The sequence below is a fragment of the Staurois parvus genome, unplaced genomic scaffold (genome assembly GCF_062004578.1).
Source record: "Staurois parvus isolate SC_StPar_1 unplaced genomic scaffold, SC_StPar_1.0 ptg000425l, whole genome shotgun sequence".
NCBI classification, from domain to species: domain Eukaryota; kingdom Metazoa; phylum Chordata; class Amphibia; order Anura; family Ranidae; genus Staurois; species Staurois parvus.
In genome coordinates, this window is record NW_028318221.1 from 1086948 (window position 1) to 1102898 (window position 15951).

Consider the following 15951-nt stretch of genomic DNA (forward strand, 5'->3'; position numbering starts at 1 on the left):
TGACCGCGGTCCAAAGTGCCTTACACAAGCAGGTTTCAAAGGACTGGTCACATTGTTAGAGGGAGCCTGCTGGAATGAGGAGTAAGGTAAGAATTATATCTTGCTTCTCATCCTACAGTTAAAGTGTTACTAAACCCAGGACCCTGCAATCACTCTACCTGGTCTCCCACAGTACACACTACATGGAAATGCAATTATTTTTAGTAAATATAAACTGCTAAATGCCTTTTCTCATAAGCAGTATATAGCAGTCTTGTGACTTCAATCAGTGTCTGGCTAAGCACTAGTTAAAGCTTGTTGGAGAAGTTTTCATTCTCCTCTGACTGTCCTGTGAAGCTGCATGACCTCTGACCCTCTGTCTGAACAGTGCTGATTGACCCTGTGCCGATCACATGCACCCCCCCTCCAAAAAAAACAACAACTCTCTAGCAATACACAACGAACTGAGAATGTGTATTTAAGGGCTCTGTATTATCAGCAGATGGATTGGGGACAGTAAAAGAAGGGGAGGATCAGAGAAGACAGGATCAAACAGCCTTTTTCTACAATGTAGAGGATTATCCACTTAGGTTCCACAGTGAGTATAACAAGCATGTGAATTTAGTATAGGAATTCCTTTTTAATCAGGACTTTATTTATATTTTTCTCCACAATTACATGCAGATTAAGCTGTCCAACATGACAAGGGTTGGGAAAAACTATACCACTATCAAGGGAGCTTAAAACAGTCATTTAATTACACTGATGGCACTATTCACACTACTGCATTGCAATAACACATGTTCAAAGCAAATTACAAAAACACAAATTACCACAACACACATAACTAAATGCAGTGCATTGCAGCACCAATCATTTTGAATGGGATCCTAATGCAACTAGCAAGCGTGCAATAGTACAAATACATTTTATTGCACCACAATGCACAGATTGTAAGCACTGAGCTAAAAAAATTCTTCACATTCATTAAAATCTGCATTCAGAATGTATAGGCTGCCTTACCACAACACACATTAACTTGTGAAATGATAACCTGCATACACTAATGCACTACAAAGTACAGGACCTGTGTGAATGGGCCCCAAATCGTTAATGGTACATTATGTACCAACCCATCAATGTCACAATAAATAAGGCATGTGGGAAAAAATGATATACTGTACTGAATACCGTCATTCCATTTAATAACTAATGTTAGCGCTCATTCGCACTTGTCTGCACACTAAACTGGAATGGTATACCTGTAGTGATGAGCGGCAGGGGGTAGTGTGATGCACATTTTATTACACTGCACAGCTTTTTGGGGGGTTTTATGTGAAGTGCACAAAGTAACACTTCACTCATGTCACAAGCCCAGAAGCGCAGTGCATTACGCTTGCAGCGCGGTGACCTGCGGGACCATCCGTAGCAGTGCGATATTTTGCAAACATATTGCATATCATCGCACATCTCTGTAGCAAACAGAAACACAGCATTCTGGTGTGAACATAACACACAGAAAACTATTGTTTTCTATGTGCCATTGTGGTTATCTGTGTTTATCCATGAGGAAAGAAGCAGGTAACTACACATAGGGGTTGATTTACTAAAGGTAAATATACTGTGCACTGCCAGTGCAGTTGCTTTATATCCGAGGGGAAGCAATGAAATGAGGCGAAGCTTTGCTGATTTTTTTCAACCCATCATGTGCAAGCAAAAATGCTGTTTCCTTCTTTTCCTTGCATGTTACCATCAGATCTATATCAACTACATTTGCAGTACACAGCCTATTTGCCTTTAGTAAATTAACCCCACAGCGTGAGCGAGCCGTGACAATACAATAGTTTTGCAATAGTTGTTTTTTTTTTGGGGGGGGGGTTTCTGAGTGAATTTAATCAATGTTTCATAAAGCTTCATCCACATTTTTCTAAATTCACTGCAATTCCAAATAAAACTTAGTACATTCACATGATAATGTGCAGCCAATTTTATTGGACTTCTTAGCAACTGCTAAAATCAGACTTTGAAAATCAAAATCTTGATCTATATTTAAAGTGATTTAGCCCCGCTATACTGAATTACCTGCTCACAGCATGTGCACACATTTACTAATTAAGGAGTAAATACATTCAAGAATTCTGAATAAGCCCAGTTGTGACTGGTTCTCTTGAAAAATCCAATGCAGTACCTTCTAATCATATTTACTTCTAAATGGGATCTGTGTGGGCCCTAATTTGTAAGAAGAGGTGTGGCCTGGGAACCATTTGCTTCCACAAATCATAATTTCACTTTTCCTATAGATTCACCAGTTTAAAAAAGTTTAGGTAAACGTCTTGAAGACTGATTTCTTTCATAATCAGAATATTGTATGTGCTTCGTCCATAATAGAAAACACCCTTGTAGTCAGATAATGTAAAATATCAAAATCAGCAGTGAGTAGTTTATCTGAAAACTATAAAAGCATGCCGTGTACAATCTACACACAGATATCTACCATTTTAAAGCATTCTTTAGAGAATGGACAGAACTACCAGTTACAGTGGGTGCTGTTGGCATATGAATAGTTAAGCCAACACAACAAATGCAAGATATGAAGGGGGGAGGACTACTTCCGGCGTAAAAACAGGTGGAGCTGGAGCGGGTTGTTTGTGTAATGAGAACAGAGTAAGGTTATATGAGGATAACATGAGTGTGTGCATTTGTGAGTACAGTTCATACCCAACAGTATGTTTTACACACATATTTTACTTATTTCATGTGAAGTAATTCTGTGTTCTTTGTAATACATGTTCTGTATGTGTTTAGAAGACTTTGTGGTAGAAAATAAAAAAGTCATTAATCATGATAGCCAGCTCCAGACTACTCCCTCAATCATAAATGACTTTTGCTCTCAATTACCTAATTTATATGAGATCATATAGTTAAAAACATAAAAAATAGGATTATCATGCAGCCAAAACATATTTCTTTTCATTATATATGAATGATTAAAGTCCTATATTGTGGTTATAACGAAGTATCTCTAGCCCACAGCTGCTGTACTGAATATGGGTGGGTCCACTTATTGCTAAGGTCACACAGTCTACAATGACAGCTAAGCAGCAGCAGAAGCAGCAGCAAGTTCCTAAGGCCGATGTAAGACAAGCAATCCTGTTACTGGCAGCAACTCATCGGCAACAGGATTGCTAAAGCTGGCCACAGATGGACAGAATTTCAAATAAAATCTCTTAGGAAAAGAATGTTGTAAGAAAGTTTGTCTGTCTTTCTAATCATTAGTAGGGTCAAATCGATGTTCATTTTCAACCACAGTGATGAGAAAATTTGAAAGAGCAGGATGGAAAAGTTTTCTCAAAATAATTTTTAACAGTCCATTCCTTCCAAAATGAAATGTTTAACCACTTAACCTCTGGAAGATTTTACCCCCTTTATGACCAGGCCATTCACATTTTCACACAAATAGAGCTTTTTTTGGTGGTATTTGATCACCGCCAGGTTTTTAATTTTTTAATATATAAACAAAAAATACCATAAATTGTGATAAAAATATATTTTTTACTTTCTGCTATAAAACATATCCAATAAATTAAAAAAAAAAAATTAAAAAAAAAAAAAAATCAAAATTAAAAATTTAGGCCGAAATGTCTTCTGCTATATATATTGGTAAAAAAAAATCCCAATAAGTGTGTATTAATTGGTTTGCGTGAAAATTATATCGTCTAAACACTTTGGTATATATACCAGAATTTGTATTTTTTTTTTTTAAACTAGTAATGGCAGTGAGTAGTGACTTATAGTGGGATTCTTATAGTGCAGCGGGCAATCTAATGACATTCTAATGTTTTCAGAATGTTCTGAGAATTTCCCAACAGATTTTTATTAAAAATTCTATGCATCTATGGCCAGCTTAGGAATCCACTTACCCTTCCTTATGGAGCCACTCTCTTGCAAACAACACTCTTTTCAGGCCAACAAGGAAGAAACTGAATTGTTCAAGTTGTTCCCTCATCAAGGTGACTCTGCTGTTGGTGATGTGTTGCCAGGGGCAGAATCACCTGTCTGACATGGTCAGTAATGAATGTAAAAAGCCTTATAGTTACAGTGGTCTGAAAGTTTATAGGGATAAATAGTCTTTGTGCCAAAAATATGAATACAAAAACAAAATGTAGAAGTATATTTTTACAGGTTACTTATTATCACGCTTTGTCTGTAGCTCTCCATCAAATAAAAATGATATTGGAGATGGAACTCAACATTCTTGGAACAAATTAGGCCTCTTACTACCAGCTTAATGTCACAACATACTTGAGCATTATTGCTGACCATCCATGTGCACACCTTTATAAGTATAAGGGGAAGTATCTAATAAGAATGACCACTAATTTCTAAATCATGGTTTCCATGATTAGTGATTGATTTCTTTTCTGATCAATCTCTTCCAATAGGAATAATCGATCAATAGTTGATTGAAATACGCCTGGAATTATGATCAAAACATCTCAATGCTGTCATTTGATGCAAAGTGATTGAGGTGAATCAAAACTAATTAACTCAGTCTAAAACAATCAGAAGAGACGTTAAGGCTATTCAATTGTTTGCTCATTCGATCGTTTTGATTGAATTGCACATGGAATAGATAAAAAATTGAAGCGACCATATGTTTGATTAGTTGGCAGAGTTTAGGAGTCATGAGTTTCAAAGCATACTTTGTTTTTGATGTATTGTTGTGTGATAACTGTCATTACCCACTTGCCCTCCTGAGGATTTACCCCCCTTTCCTGACCAGGCCATTTAACATTAATGGACAATTGCGCAGTCATGCCTGCCACACTTATTAGGGAAGTTGAATTCCTATCGCCCAACGCCAGGGACATGTAGTTCCGGGCACCGAGCAGGTCGTTTTCTCTTACCTTCAGCCCTGGCAGGTGGAAGCATTCGGGCGGTAGCGCTGCCCCCAATTGCTCCACACAGTGACAGTCTCTCCACCCCCCCACCCACTATCTCCTGGACTCCACTTGCCCATCTGCAGGCCCAGGACCGGCTCTCCTCTGCCAGCTAGAGTCGAGGGAGGAGAGCGGGCACATCCACTCCCCTCCCCTTCTTGTCCTGACCCGGAAGTGACATTATGAAGTCACTTCCGAGTCCTCGTTGACAGAATGTAATGCAGTGCGATGTGCTCTGCATTACATTCAGTGTACAGGGGAGACATCCAGGGTCTTTTGGACCTTGGATGTCTCAATAAAGAGAACCTGCCACCAAACGTCATCACATAGGGGACATTGTCCCCTATGTGATGAATAAAATTAAGTTAAAAAAAATGTTTTTTATTTAATTGTAAAAAATGAAAATTACACCTAAGCATGCAACATCCCCCCCTCAAAAAAAAACTGAGGCCCCCCACCCCCACATATATGCACATACAAACGTAACAGCATACGCTGGAGCACCTACAAATGAAAACGCTGATTGTGATACGTCACATATCGCCATGCATGCCAGAATGAGAGCAATAATTCTAGCACCAGACCTCCTCTGTAACGCTATACTGATGACCTATAAGGGGCTTTAAAAGCATCACCTACAGAAAATTTAGGGTACTGAAATTTGTCTACATTTCACAAGTGCACGCAAATTTAAAGTTTGACATGTTAGATATCTATTTATTCGATGCAACCTCATCTTTTATATTTTACCAAAAAAAAATGGTAATTTATTGCTTTTTTTGTGCCCTAAAATTAACTTGTATTTTTACTGAAACTTTGCGGTAATATCATGCGACATAAAAAATTAGAACTACCACTTTTATTCTCTAGGGTCTCTGATTTCAGAAAATATATCATATTTGGGGGTTTTATGTAATCTTCAGGGCTAAAATGATTTTTTTAACCTTGTGCAAAAAAACACAAAAAACGGCTCCGGCAGCGAAAGGGATAAAGGATAAGCCCGACACTCCCCTTTCCTGAAGAGCAGCCAATCGGTGCTCACTACACTGTAAGGTCTCTCATCTCCCTGCTAGTCCCCGGGTGCCGGCCTGGAGACAGGCAAAGAGGGGAGCAGGAGATAAACAGCGCAATGTTAAAAATGTTACACATTTAAGTCGCCATAAACCCCTTTTGTTTTTAAAACAGTCACCTCCAATTTAAATACGCTTTGGTTAAAAAAAAAAAAAAATTTATCTGGACAAGTAGATTGTCATGAGCGACAAGTAGATTGGGGCACCGATTTAGTCCCTGGACAAGCAGTTTTTTCAAAAATTTCCACACCCCTGCTTATGAATGAGCCCTTAGTCGCATTTGTCAGCAGCACCCTTAGGGCTCATTCACATGTGAGGTGGGGGGAGGGGGTTGATGGTGGTAAAACCCTGCAGTTGAGCTGCAGTATTATTGTTCTCAATCCCTAACCCATTTAGCTGTGGAGGTTTATATACCCTGTCACTTTAGGCAGGTGACTGCAATGCATTCAAGTGAATAAGGCCACTCTGCAAGCTCCTTGCAACCATGTGCAATGTACACAGTTGCAGCATGCTAGTGTGGGGTCCAAGGGCTTAAAGGAGGTGGTGAGGAGGGGCATCCTCACCACCTGCTTTAACCCCTTGGTTGTTGTACTGCACAAGGTTGCAGGGAACGTGCAAAGCAGCCCCTTTCACTTGAATGGGTCGCGCTTGAAAGGCGCTACACCTGCCAAGCATGACAGGGTATATAACTACTGCTGTGACCGTGCCATTTCTAGACCCCTGCAATAGGAAGAAGGGTCAGCCGCACACCAGAGAATAGATGAATATAGTATATATTTATTGATCCATAGTACACACAAAACACCAGGACATGAATACAGGACTTGTTAACAGGTTTCACACGATCTCGTGCTTGGTTATGATTAAGCAGAAGATCGTGTGAAACGCGTCAACAGGTCCTGTATTCATGTCCTGGTGTTTTGTGTGTCCTATGGATCAATAAATACACACTATATTCATCTATTCTCTGGTGTGCGGTTGACCCTTCTTCCTATTGCATTGTGTGTGGTGGCGAGCAAGAACCTGCACCTGTTGTGGATTGATCTGGATTGTTTGCCTGAGCGGTATACCTTTGTTCTATGTGTACACACCTGCCCAGATAAAGTGGGGGGTAAAAATACAGCTTAATTGTGGAGTTTTACTGCTCCCAAACCACAAATGTAAATAAACCCTTACTGTACTGAGCCTCCTATAATAGTTGCTTGTCCTGTTATAGATGGTATTATGTCCAGTTCAGTATTGTTTGTGTAGGACACACAGACCTGAACAAGATAGGGGAGAAGAGTCCACTGTCAGTACAGCACAGAGCTCTTCTTTCTTTCTTGCAGCTGCTGCTGGCAAGGACACGGCTGTAGTCCTAGGTGGAGCGATATACTACACTCTGCCTCTCCGCTTTGGGACTGCAGCTGGAGCTACAGAAGTAGAACTCTCTCCATGGCCAGCGCCGGCACTGCTGCAGATAAAGAAATAGTCCCACTGCTTCCTATGTTTCCACGGTGTCTGAGGTTGTGTAGGTAGTGGGTCGGCAAGCAAAGGGCGAAATCTACCAATCTCCTGGCCGCGATCGACGGGTTACTGACCCTGGGATGGAGAGTCAGCTAAAGCATCATAGCAACATCCAGTCAAAAAGGCAGGATGAGAGAACACCCACTATGAGAGCTTTTTTGGGCAGCCTTCTGGAGGAGCACAAATGGCCTATAGCAGCAGCAGGTACAATATTCAATATTATTCATGTCAGCTCAATTTTAATTTTATCTACTAGCACCTCTCAATTGCATAGGAAGGGTTTTTTTTGTTTTTTTTTCTGTAAACTAACCCTTAACCTATGCTTTTTCCTTTTAACTGCAACTGCTTAAGCACCCATGACAATGTTTTAGTTGTCACACTGTCAACAAAAAAGAGCATGAGATTTGAAGTATATTTGGACCACTGGAAGATAAAGGGAAAAATTAGAAATATAAGATAAACTGAATAAATTACTAACAAAACAGTCATAAAATGTATATGTATGTCAAATAAATTTTCACTTAAATTATAGTTAAAGGAAACTTTTAGAAATATTTCCTGCCTAAGCAGTACCATGAAAAATCTAGCTTTTGTCTTGAATGTTTCCTGAATAATATAAGTGTACTTTCTGTACATTGTGTGCATGTCTTAGCTGTATACCGGCAGTTCCAGATCATCAAAGGCACTGTGCAAGTGACTGCACAAACTGTACCACTGTGCCTGAGAATACAGTTCAAGTATTTTCCTGCTTCATCTATTCTGTGAAATTGTGATTCCTCTGCTACTTCTGCTTCCTAAATGTTCACCCATTAGTCTTTACATCACCAGTAATCAGGGGTGCAGCTCTTGACATGAGGGAGCAAAGCTCTTCCTCTATCAAGATGGCTGCCTCCATACAAAGATACAGTGCCGAACAAGGCATGGTTAAATCAGAAATGGGAAAGGTATCAACAAGCAACACTGCTGGTATTTGCCCTCTGCTTGCCTTTTTAGGCACAGTTTACAAAGTTCTAGACCTGTTTAAATATAAAAGTAGAAACAAAATTTTAAACTTTACAACTTTTAGGGCCCATTCACTCTATCCCAAAGCCCAAAACACTGCTGCCCGCACACTCAACTGGAGTGGTTTGGTCTGTGAGCGCCAGCGTTTTGAGCTGCGGAACCATGAGGCAGGGGGCAAAGTGAGGTGCTTAGGTGAGGTGAGCGCACCCTTTATTTTTTTGAGTGAACTAAACACCACAATAAAAATGAAGTTTAACTTTGAAGTCACTAAATCACAATTCCAAGCACAACTGCAGTGATGAATTTCATTTTGGAAGATGAATGGAAATTACTTAAAGGAGAAGTAGATCCAAAGTCACTGGTTTTCTGCCCACTGAAGACCAAGAACTGAGCAATCAGAGGACTTTGATCGTGCAGTTCTCGGTCTTAGAGGTGGCGGGGACAGATGCAGCATGCAACCAATGAAGCATCCACCCAGGTGAATGCCTTTTTGTATTTTTTCCCCCCAAACTTCTCTTTTAATTATATCATCTATAAAAAAAGAAGTGTCAATTAGTGGTTTGATATCTGAGTATGCAAATCAACACAATACTGCTACATTACTTTCAAAGAGTTGATACGTAAAGCAGAACTTGCTGTCTCCAGCAAACCTATCCCATCCTAAACTGCAAGGCCTAAGAAAAAAAAAGATTCCAAAGCACAAAAAGTAAATAATTTGTACCTTAAACCCCAGCTTCCGGGCAACACCACAAGGCAAGGGTGGCACCACTCAGTCTACCCATGGGATATTAGGAAAGCTCAGGATCCTAGATCTCACAAGAAGGCATTTCTGCACAGTGTGGAAGCCAATTCTCATGTGAATAAATTGGTATGCTTTTTTTCTTCGACATTTTTGCCATATAACTTTGTAATAATGGTCTGCTTTAGATGGCACGCACATTTCCTTTGTTGCGGTTCCCTCTAACACTGTACTTCTGAGTGATGTAATAGATCATACAATAGCTAGTTTATACAAACTGGATGAAAATAAAGGTCTAGGTGCTTGTGACCATCAGATTTCAATAAAAAACCTGTACTAGAAATATACACAATATCCCTTTTCTTTGAAAAATGACTCACACCAGTAAAAATCACAATATATAAAATGGCATCAACATGTGTGCAGAATGAAATAGAATCTTTTTTATTTATAATGTTAGATATTAGCAGCCATGCATTCTAAAGCATTTTTTGTACTAGATTTACAAAATAGCCTGATCCTTTATGAACTTCAAAAGCAACAAAAATACAACTCAAAACCATAACCTTCAGAAATATGATACAAATTTGAGGCATGAATACAACAGATGTCATGTAAATTGGGACATTTGACTACAAAGTAGGACAAAGAATGGCACCAGCAGTAATAACCATCAGATCTATGGTTCAAAATAAAAGGTATTTAATTCATAAAAAAGGAAAGCAAAGAAATAAACAGGAGTTAGCCTCAGCCTCAACCGCCAGATTCCTTCTTTCATCTAAAAAAATGGAACCTAACTAGTCAATATTAGAAACTTTTCCACTTTTGCTCCAGTTGTTCAGAATCGACCCTGCATGCACATATGTAACACTGCTAGACGCATGCCATTTGACTCACACTGTGATACTTCTCAGTTATAAAGTGCACACTGCTGGTGCATTCAAACACAGCCTCTTTTTTTCTGTCCAGACATCCTGATTTCTTTCTATGTGCATGGCTATCCAGCACCTATAGACAGCAGGTGCAATAATCTCTTCCCGGAGAACTAACAGTTACTTTCGGATGTTGGTGGAGAACACTGTCAATAAAGGCCAAGGTCACTGGAAAAAGCAGGCCTTTCCGCCCCTTGGTATCTTAACCCAAAAACTACCAAACTTGCAAAGAAAAAGCATTTCTTAGAAATCTGCCCCTAGTTTCTGCTTTCATGAGTTAATCTGTGTATCGGCCTGTGGGGCTGGAAGTGTGGGGGAGGGAGCATACAGGGGAAGATAGGACCCCATGGGCAAAATCCCTCAATTAACTATAATGGCAAACTTAAGACCTTCTAAATGTAAAGTATAAGCAAAGGTTAACTTTGTATTGTTTTATTAAGGTAGGTGCAATAAACTATCTTCAACAAGTCCGTCACCTACCTTAGCTCCACCGAAAGTCCAAAATAAATAAATAAATATATATATATATATATATATATATATATATATATATATCAGTAAAGCAAAGCATATGTTATAAAATTATTTTTAAATTGTATATGTTCTAGAAAAGAGCGGGCGAGAGGGTGTGGGGAGGGGAGGGTTACACACGTGACTAGTTTTTTTTTTTTTTTTAGTCGGAAAAGAATGGCCTGCAACACATTCCTGGAAGTTTTTTTTTTTTAGAAAATGTTCTTTAGTTGTTAAGACAAACAAAATATTACAAGCCTATTTTACAGTGTAAGGTAAATATATTTTATAAACACATATCCTTTTTGACTCTGTTACAGCCTTCGAAACTTATCCTCGTCTTTCCCCCATTTCTACCGCACCCTGAAATACCCCACACTGCCAAACATGACATCCGTTCTCCTTGTCAAATATAAACATGCACCCTTTGTTTTTCTGCTATGATCTGCTAACTAATAAGAACCTTTGAAAACTGCAGTGGCAAAAGAAAGGTCTTTTAAAAATGCATACAGCGCTGCATATGATGAGCCTCTAGAATGCAGCGAAGAGAAACAAGCAGGGTGTGAATCGATAGCTGTATAGGCTTAAAGTCAGAAGCATGGGATTTAAGTGACTTTACCTGGGTGAGACATAAAGGTGATGCATACATGACTGTACAGGGTATCCTTGTATATTCCACTGCTATATACACAAAGTTACTGAATCAAAGGCAGCTGCTGTACGTTCTCTTCTCCTTGTAAAATCCCACATCCAACTTTCTGTCCCCCCAAGAATAAAAATAATCCCGCAAAACACACATTAAAAAAAAAAAAAAATTCGATAAAGCTTGCTTTGGTTATTCCAAACTGGGATAGGGAGAGGAGGTCTTGCGTAAAATTAAAAAAAAAAAACAAAAACTGGTTACCTCCTTTAACCCCCACCCCAAAATTCAGGCTTCCCGACAAGGAGATAGAAGGCAACTTTGTGAATTGTGCTCCTTTAGGAAAATGAGCAGAGGAACGATAGCATAAAAAAAAGACATAAAAGAGAGAGAGAGAGAGAGTGTGTGTGTGTGGGAAGGAGGGGGGGGGGGAGGAGGAGGGAAAGGGGTGACGCTCTACATCAAGCCCATCCTACAGTACTAAAAAAAAAAAAAAAATACTGATATAAAAATGACATCCCTTTAAAGATGCAGGAACCGTACATAGAAGATGGCACGATGGGTGAGAGGTGTAAAGCTTTTCTTATTGCAGTATTTTAAATGACTGCCTAAGGGCTGGTTAACCAGTGAGCTGGGACACACGCATGTGTCATAATATTAGACTCAAAGTGCCACAGCATCCAAAAGGAAACTGATCTTCTGCAAAGTGCTAACAGGAAACATTTATTTGAGTATGCAAAGTTATCATTTTTCTCAGCATTCTAGGATGTATTTCGTTTGTTAAACCAGAAAATAAATAACTGTGGTTCCACAGAAATCAGAGACCCTTTCTGAATTATTATTATTATATTATTATACAGTATTTATAAAGCGCCAATAGTTCGCTCAGTGCTGTACATTACAAAGGGGGACAGAACATGTAACAGAACAATACCAATACAATGCAAAATATGAGGGGATTGAGGGCCCTGCTCTTTCGAGCTTACAATCTAGGAATGCCCCCACCACCACCACCTCTCCCAGACTTAAAGTAATACTCACCCTTTCCTACCCCATTACTCTGTGTATCTTGCAGCCCATGGCAAAGTTTATATCCTGCGCAGCTGACCCTATAGGCTTTAACTGCACACGATGTAAACTGTTGAGGTGCAGTGTAGACATTTCACTGCAGGACATGAATACTGCAGCAGGTCACAGTCATGGGTTGCAGGAAAGGATACATTTTGGGGTGGGCCGGGGGATCAGGATGGATAAGTGCACTTTTTGTGTGTTACAGTTTTCTTTCTTGTTGTTGAATTGTTCACTTAATCCAATCAAATGGAACACTAATCTAATGAATGAACTTTATTCTTGCTCAAAGCTAAACTCTGTACCACTGGTGCCCAATATGTGGTCTTTTAGCACTTATTGTGTGACCCTCAGGGGGCCCCTGCAGAGAGCAGTCTGTTTTTCTTGCCCAGGTCACAGAAAGAAAAATACTCTACACTGGGTTTTATTAGTTAAAGCAGAAGTACGCTACCAGAAATACTCCATATTCCAGCGATGTGAAGGTTAAATCGCTTGCCAGCTGCTGTCATCTTCTCCCAGGCTACTTCTGGGGTTCAAGTCTTAGGTCAGCATGTGAGTGGGAGTCTGTCATTCAGGCACAGCCAGGACATGCAGGTAATGCACACTGAGCTGCGCATGCACATTGTGCAAAGTCTGGTGCAGCTCTGCATAGAAACCAATCAGCTTCCAGGTTTTATTGTCAAAGCTTAATTGAACAAGCTGAAGTTAGAAGCTGATTGGATACCATACACAGCTGTACCAGATTCTGAGTGCACCAGTTTTAGTAAGTTACCCCCATAGCATGTCTTGTCTGTAATAAAGGGCTACCTGCTTGCAGTTTTTTTTTATTAGTTTAGCTCTGCTTTAAATGGCTTTAGTTCTTGCATACTACCCTCCTTACTTTAGCTGTATGTCCCTATTCTTTATGTTTATATCTCTTTAACCACTTGCCCTCCTGAGGATTTACCCCCCTTCCTGACCAGGCCTTTTTTTGCGTTACGGCGCTGCATTACTTTAACGGACAATTGCGCAGTCGTGCAACGTTGCACCCAAATGAAATTTACGTCCTTTTTTTCCCACAAATTGAGCTTTATTTTGGTGGCATTTGATCACCTGTGCGGTTTTTATTTTTTGCGCTATAAAAAAAGACCGACAATTTTGAGAGAAAAAACTATATTTTGGACTTTTTGCTATTAAACAAGTCCAGTAAAAAAATGTAAAAAATCTAATTTCATCATAAATTTAGACCAAAATGTATTCTGCTACATGTCTTTGCTAAAAAAAATCCCAATACGTGTAAATTAATTGATTTACATAAAGGTTATAGCGTTTACAAATGGCGGTATAGATACTGGGATTTTTTTTTCTGCTAGAAATGGCGACGATCAGCGACTTTTAGCGGGACACATATTCTAACACTGAGGGGAACTAACTTGGTGTCACTGACATCCCCAGTGACACCAATACAGTGATCAGTGCTAAAAAAAAAAGCAGATACTGTACTAATGGCACTGGGCAGGAAGAGGTTAACATGAGAACTGATCAAAGGGAAACTATATGTAGGGAGTGTTTTACTAGGGGCGGTGTGCTTCACTGTAAGCACACTGATCAGGATGGCTGTGCTGCACACAGCCATCCCGAGCAGTGTGCTCGAGCTGACAGGGAGGAAGAATGTTTGTAACCAAATCAGTCTTCCTCCCGCATCGGAGATGCTTGGCAATCACCGGGGGCTGGCGGGTAATTACCTGGGGCCCGGTGATTGACAGACGTGCGCATGCCCCCTACCTGGAAGTGCAAAATCACGTATATATATGTGATTTTGCGCGCCCGTGCTGCCCTGTAGCAGTATTTCTGCTATAGGGTAGTCGGGAAGCGGTTAATAAAGGATCTTAGTATGAAAAATATCAAATATGACCTAAGGGATTTTTAAGGGGGCTGTAGGGAGCATGAACGTGCGACCCTGTCCTGTGTTAGGTCTCCAGTCCCTGACAGCTGTCTGTGGTGTAGTTAATATTATGTGCAGCCCATTGGTGACATCACTTGATCCACATTTATGAAGGACGCTGACCACCACTGCTCTAGACTAACAGTGAAATAGAAGTCCATGAAATGTCCTACCTGCATTCAGCCAGTCTTGTGATCTGGATAATCTGCCAGACAGCACAGCAAGGTCACTAAATACATCTTCGTTACCAACCTGCCCTAACCTATGACTGGACAATGAAGGAGAAGCAGAATGCTGAGGTTACCATTCCATCTCCAGGCAGCACATTCAAACTTTATTATGCAAAACAAAAGAACTCTGAATGGCTCAGGGCTCATTCACACAACAAGGCACAGAAAACACATGTGCACTGATGCACGCTGACATGCATTGTTCAACGTGGTTTTTCAGGGGTCATAAAATTCAACTGGCCACCACATGGTGTGAGGTGTAGACTGCCTCACACTGCGCTGTGCTGAAAAAAAGTGCTGCTTGCAGTAATTTTCTCTGAGTACAACAGTGTAGTGGTGTGAACTGGCCACACAGGAGACAAGGGACTTTGCCTTGTCATGCAGTGGGACTGCTCAGTCCCAGTACATCTGGTGTGAATGAACCCTTAGATATACACTTACCTTTTTTCAGGCCACTCCAGTCCAGTCATGTGATCCTCTGTGTCAGCCAGCTACTACAGTACTGACAACGGCTGGGAATGCCTGCAGTGGTGATGCCACCCATAGGCTTCTATGACTTTGCTCCCTCCTCTCCCCTGCAGGCGCTGCTGGCTGACACAGGGGAGACAGATCACCTGACTGGACCAGAGTGGGCTGAAAATAGGTAAGTATATCTTTTTTACACAGATTAGTCAGCATAGACGTTAGGAGGTGGGAGAAGGCATTTCTAGGATTTGTCAGGTTTATTCTGGAATTCTACTTTGAAAGTTTTACCTACAGGTAAGCCTACATTAAGGCATCCCAGTAGGTACAATGAATATCTCCTAAATGTGCACAGCTTAGCAATAGCTGATGACGTCACCGGCGTATGTGCAGTGCTGTGATAATGATTCCCATGCACATGTATGAGAGTGACATCAACACAGCCCTGCCATTCAAATGGTCGCAGCTTGCGTACCCAGTAGGAAGCCTGGACGTGGGGACACTGCTCCACCTGATGGCATTTTTTGAAAGGTAAATCTACCATGTGCTAGTATGCAGGCCCAGGTTCACACATATGCGGTGCGGCACATCGCATGTGATTTGCACAGGAGCCACACCGCATTTCTGTGCAAATAACGTGATTTCTGTGCAGTGTAATTTGAACCATACGATTTGTATGGCTCAAATTGCATCGCCCCACAAACGTGCAGGACCCTTTTTTTGTCCGCACCAGAATCGGAACGCAAGGGTGGTCACACACATGCAATCCAATTCTCGGGGTGCCGTTATCTTAAAATACACACTCGCAGCAGTTCGTATGAACGGGGTGCGATTATGATGCGGTGCGGAAATCGCACAGAAACTGATTTTTCTATGTCTCTTATGCAGTAGTTACTTACCTGCCTGCCGGCCCCTGTACAGTGAGCTGCGCAGCTCATTGTACAAATTT

General features: G+C 40.6%; 1 protein-coding gene across 4 annotated transcripts in view; it reads right to left on the minus strand.

The window, feature by feature from the left end:
- The window catches only part of NFIC (nuclear factor I C), a 160506-nt gene that overhangs the window by 142678 nt on the left and 1877 nt on the right, over positions 1 to 15951 (minus strand). Inside the window, exon 1 of one of the 4 annotated variants that reach the window (XM_089687412.1) lies at positions 11298 to 11722. The exons of 1 other annotated variant lie outside the window; for it this stretch is intronic. In XM_089687412.1, the coding sequence (XP_089543538.1) occupies positions 11298 to 11327 (30 nt within the window). In that variant the 5' untranslated portion in view covers positions 11328 to 11722. Of the gene's footprint in view, positions 1 to 11297; positions 11723 to 15951 lie in introns of those variants that run through there. 2 more of the 4 variants (XM_089687411.1, XM_089687409.1) reach the window with 2 other exon arrangements.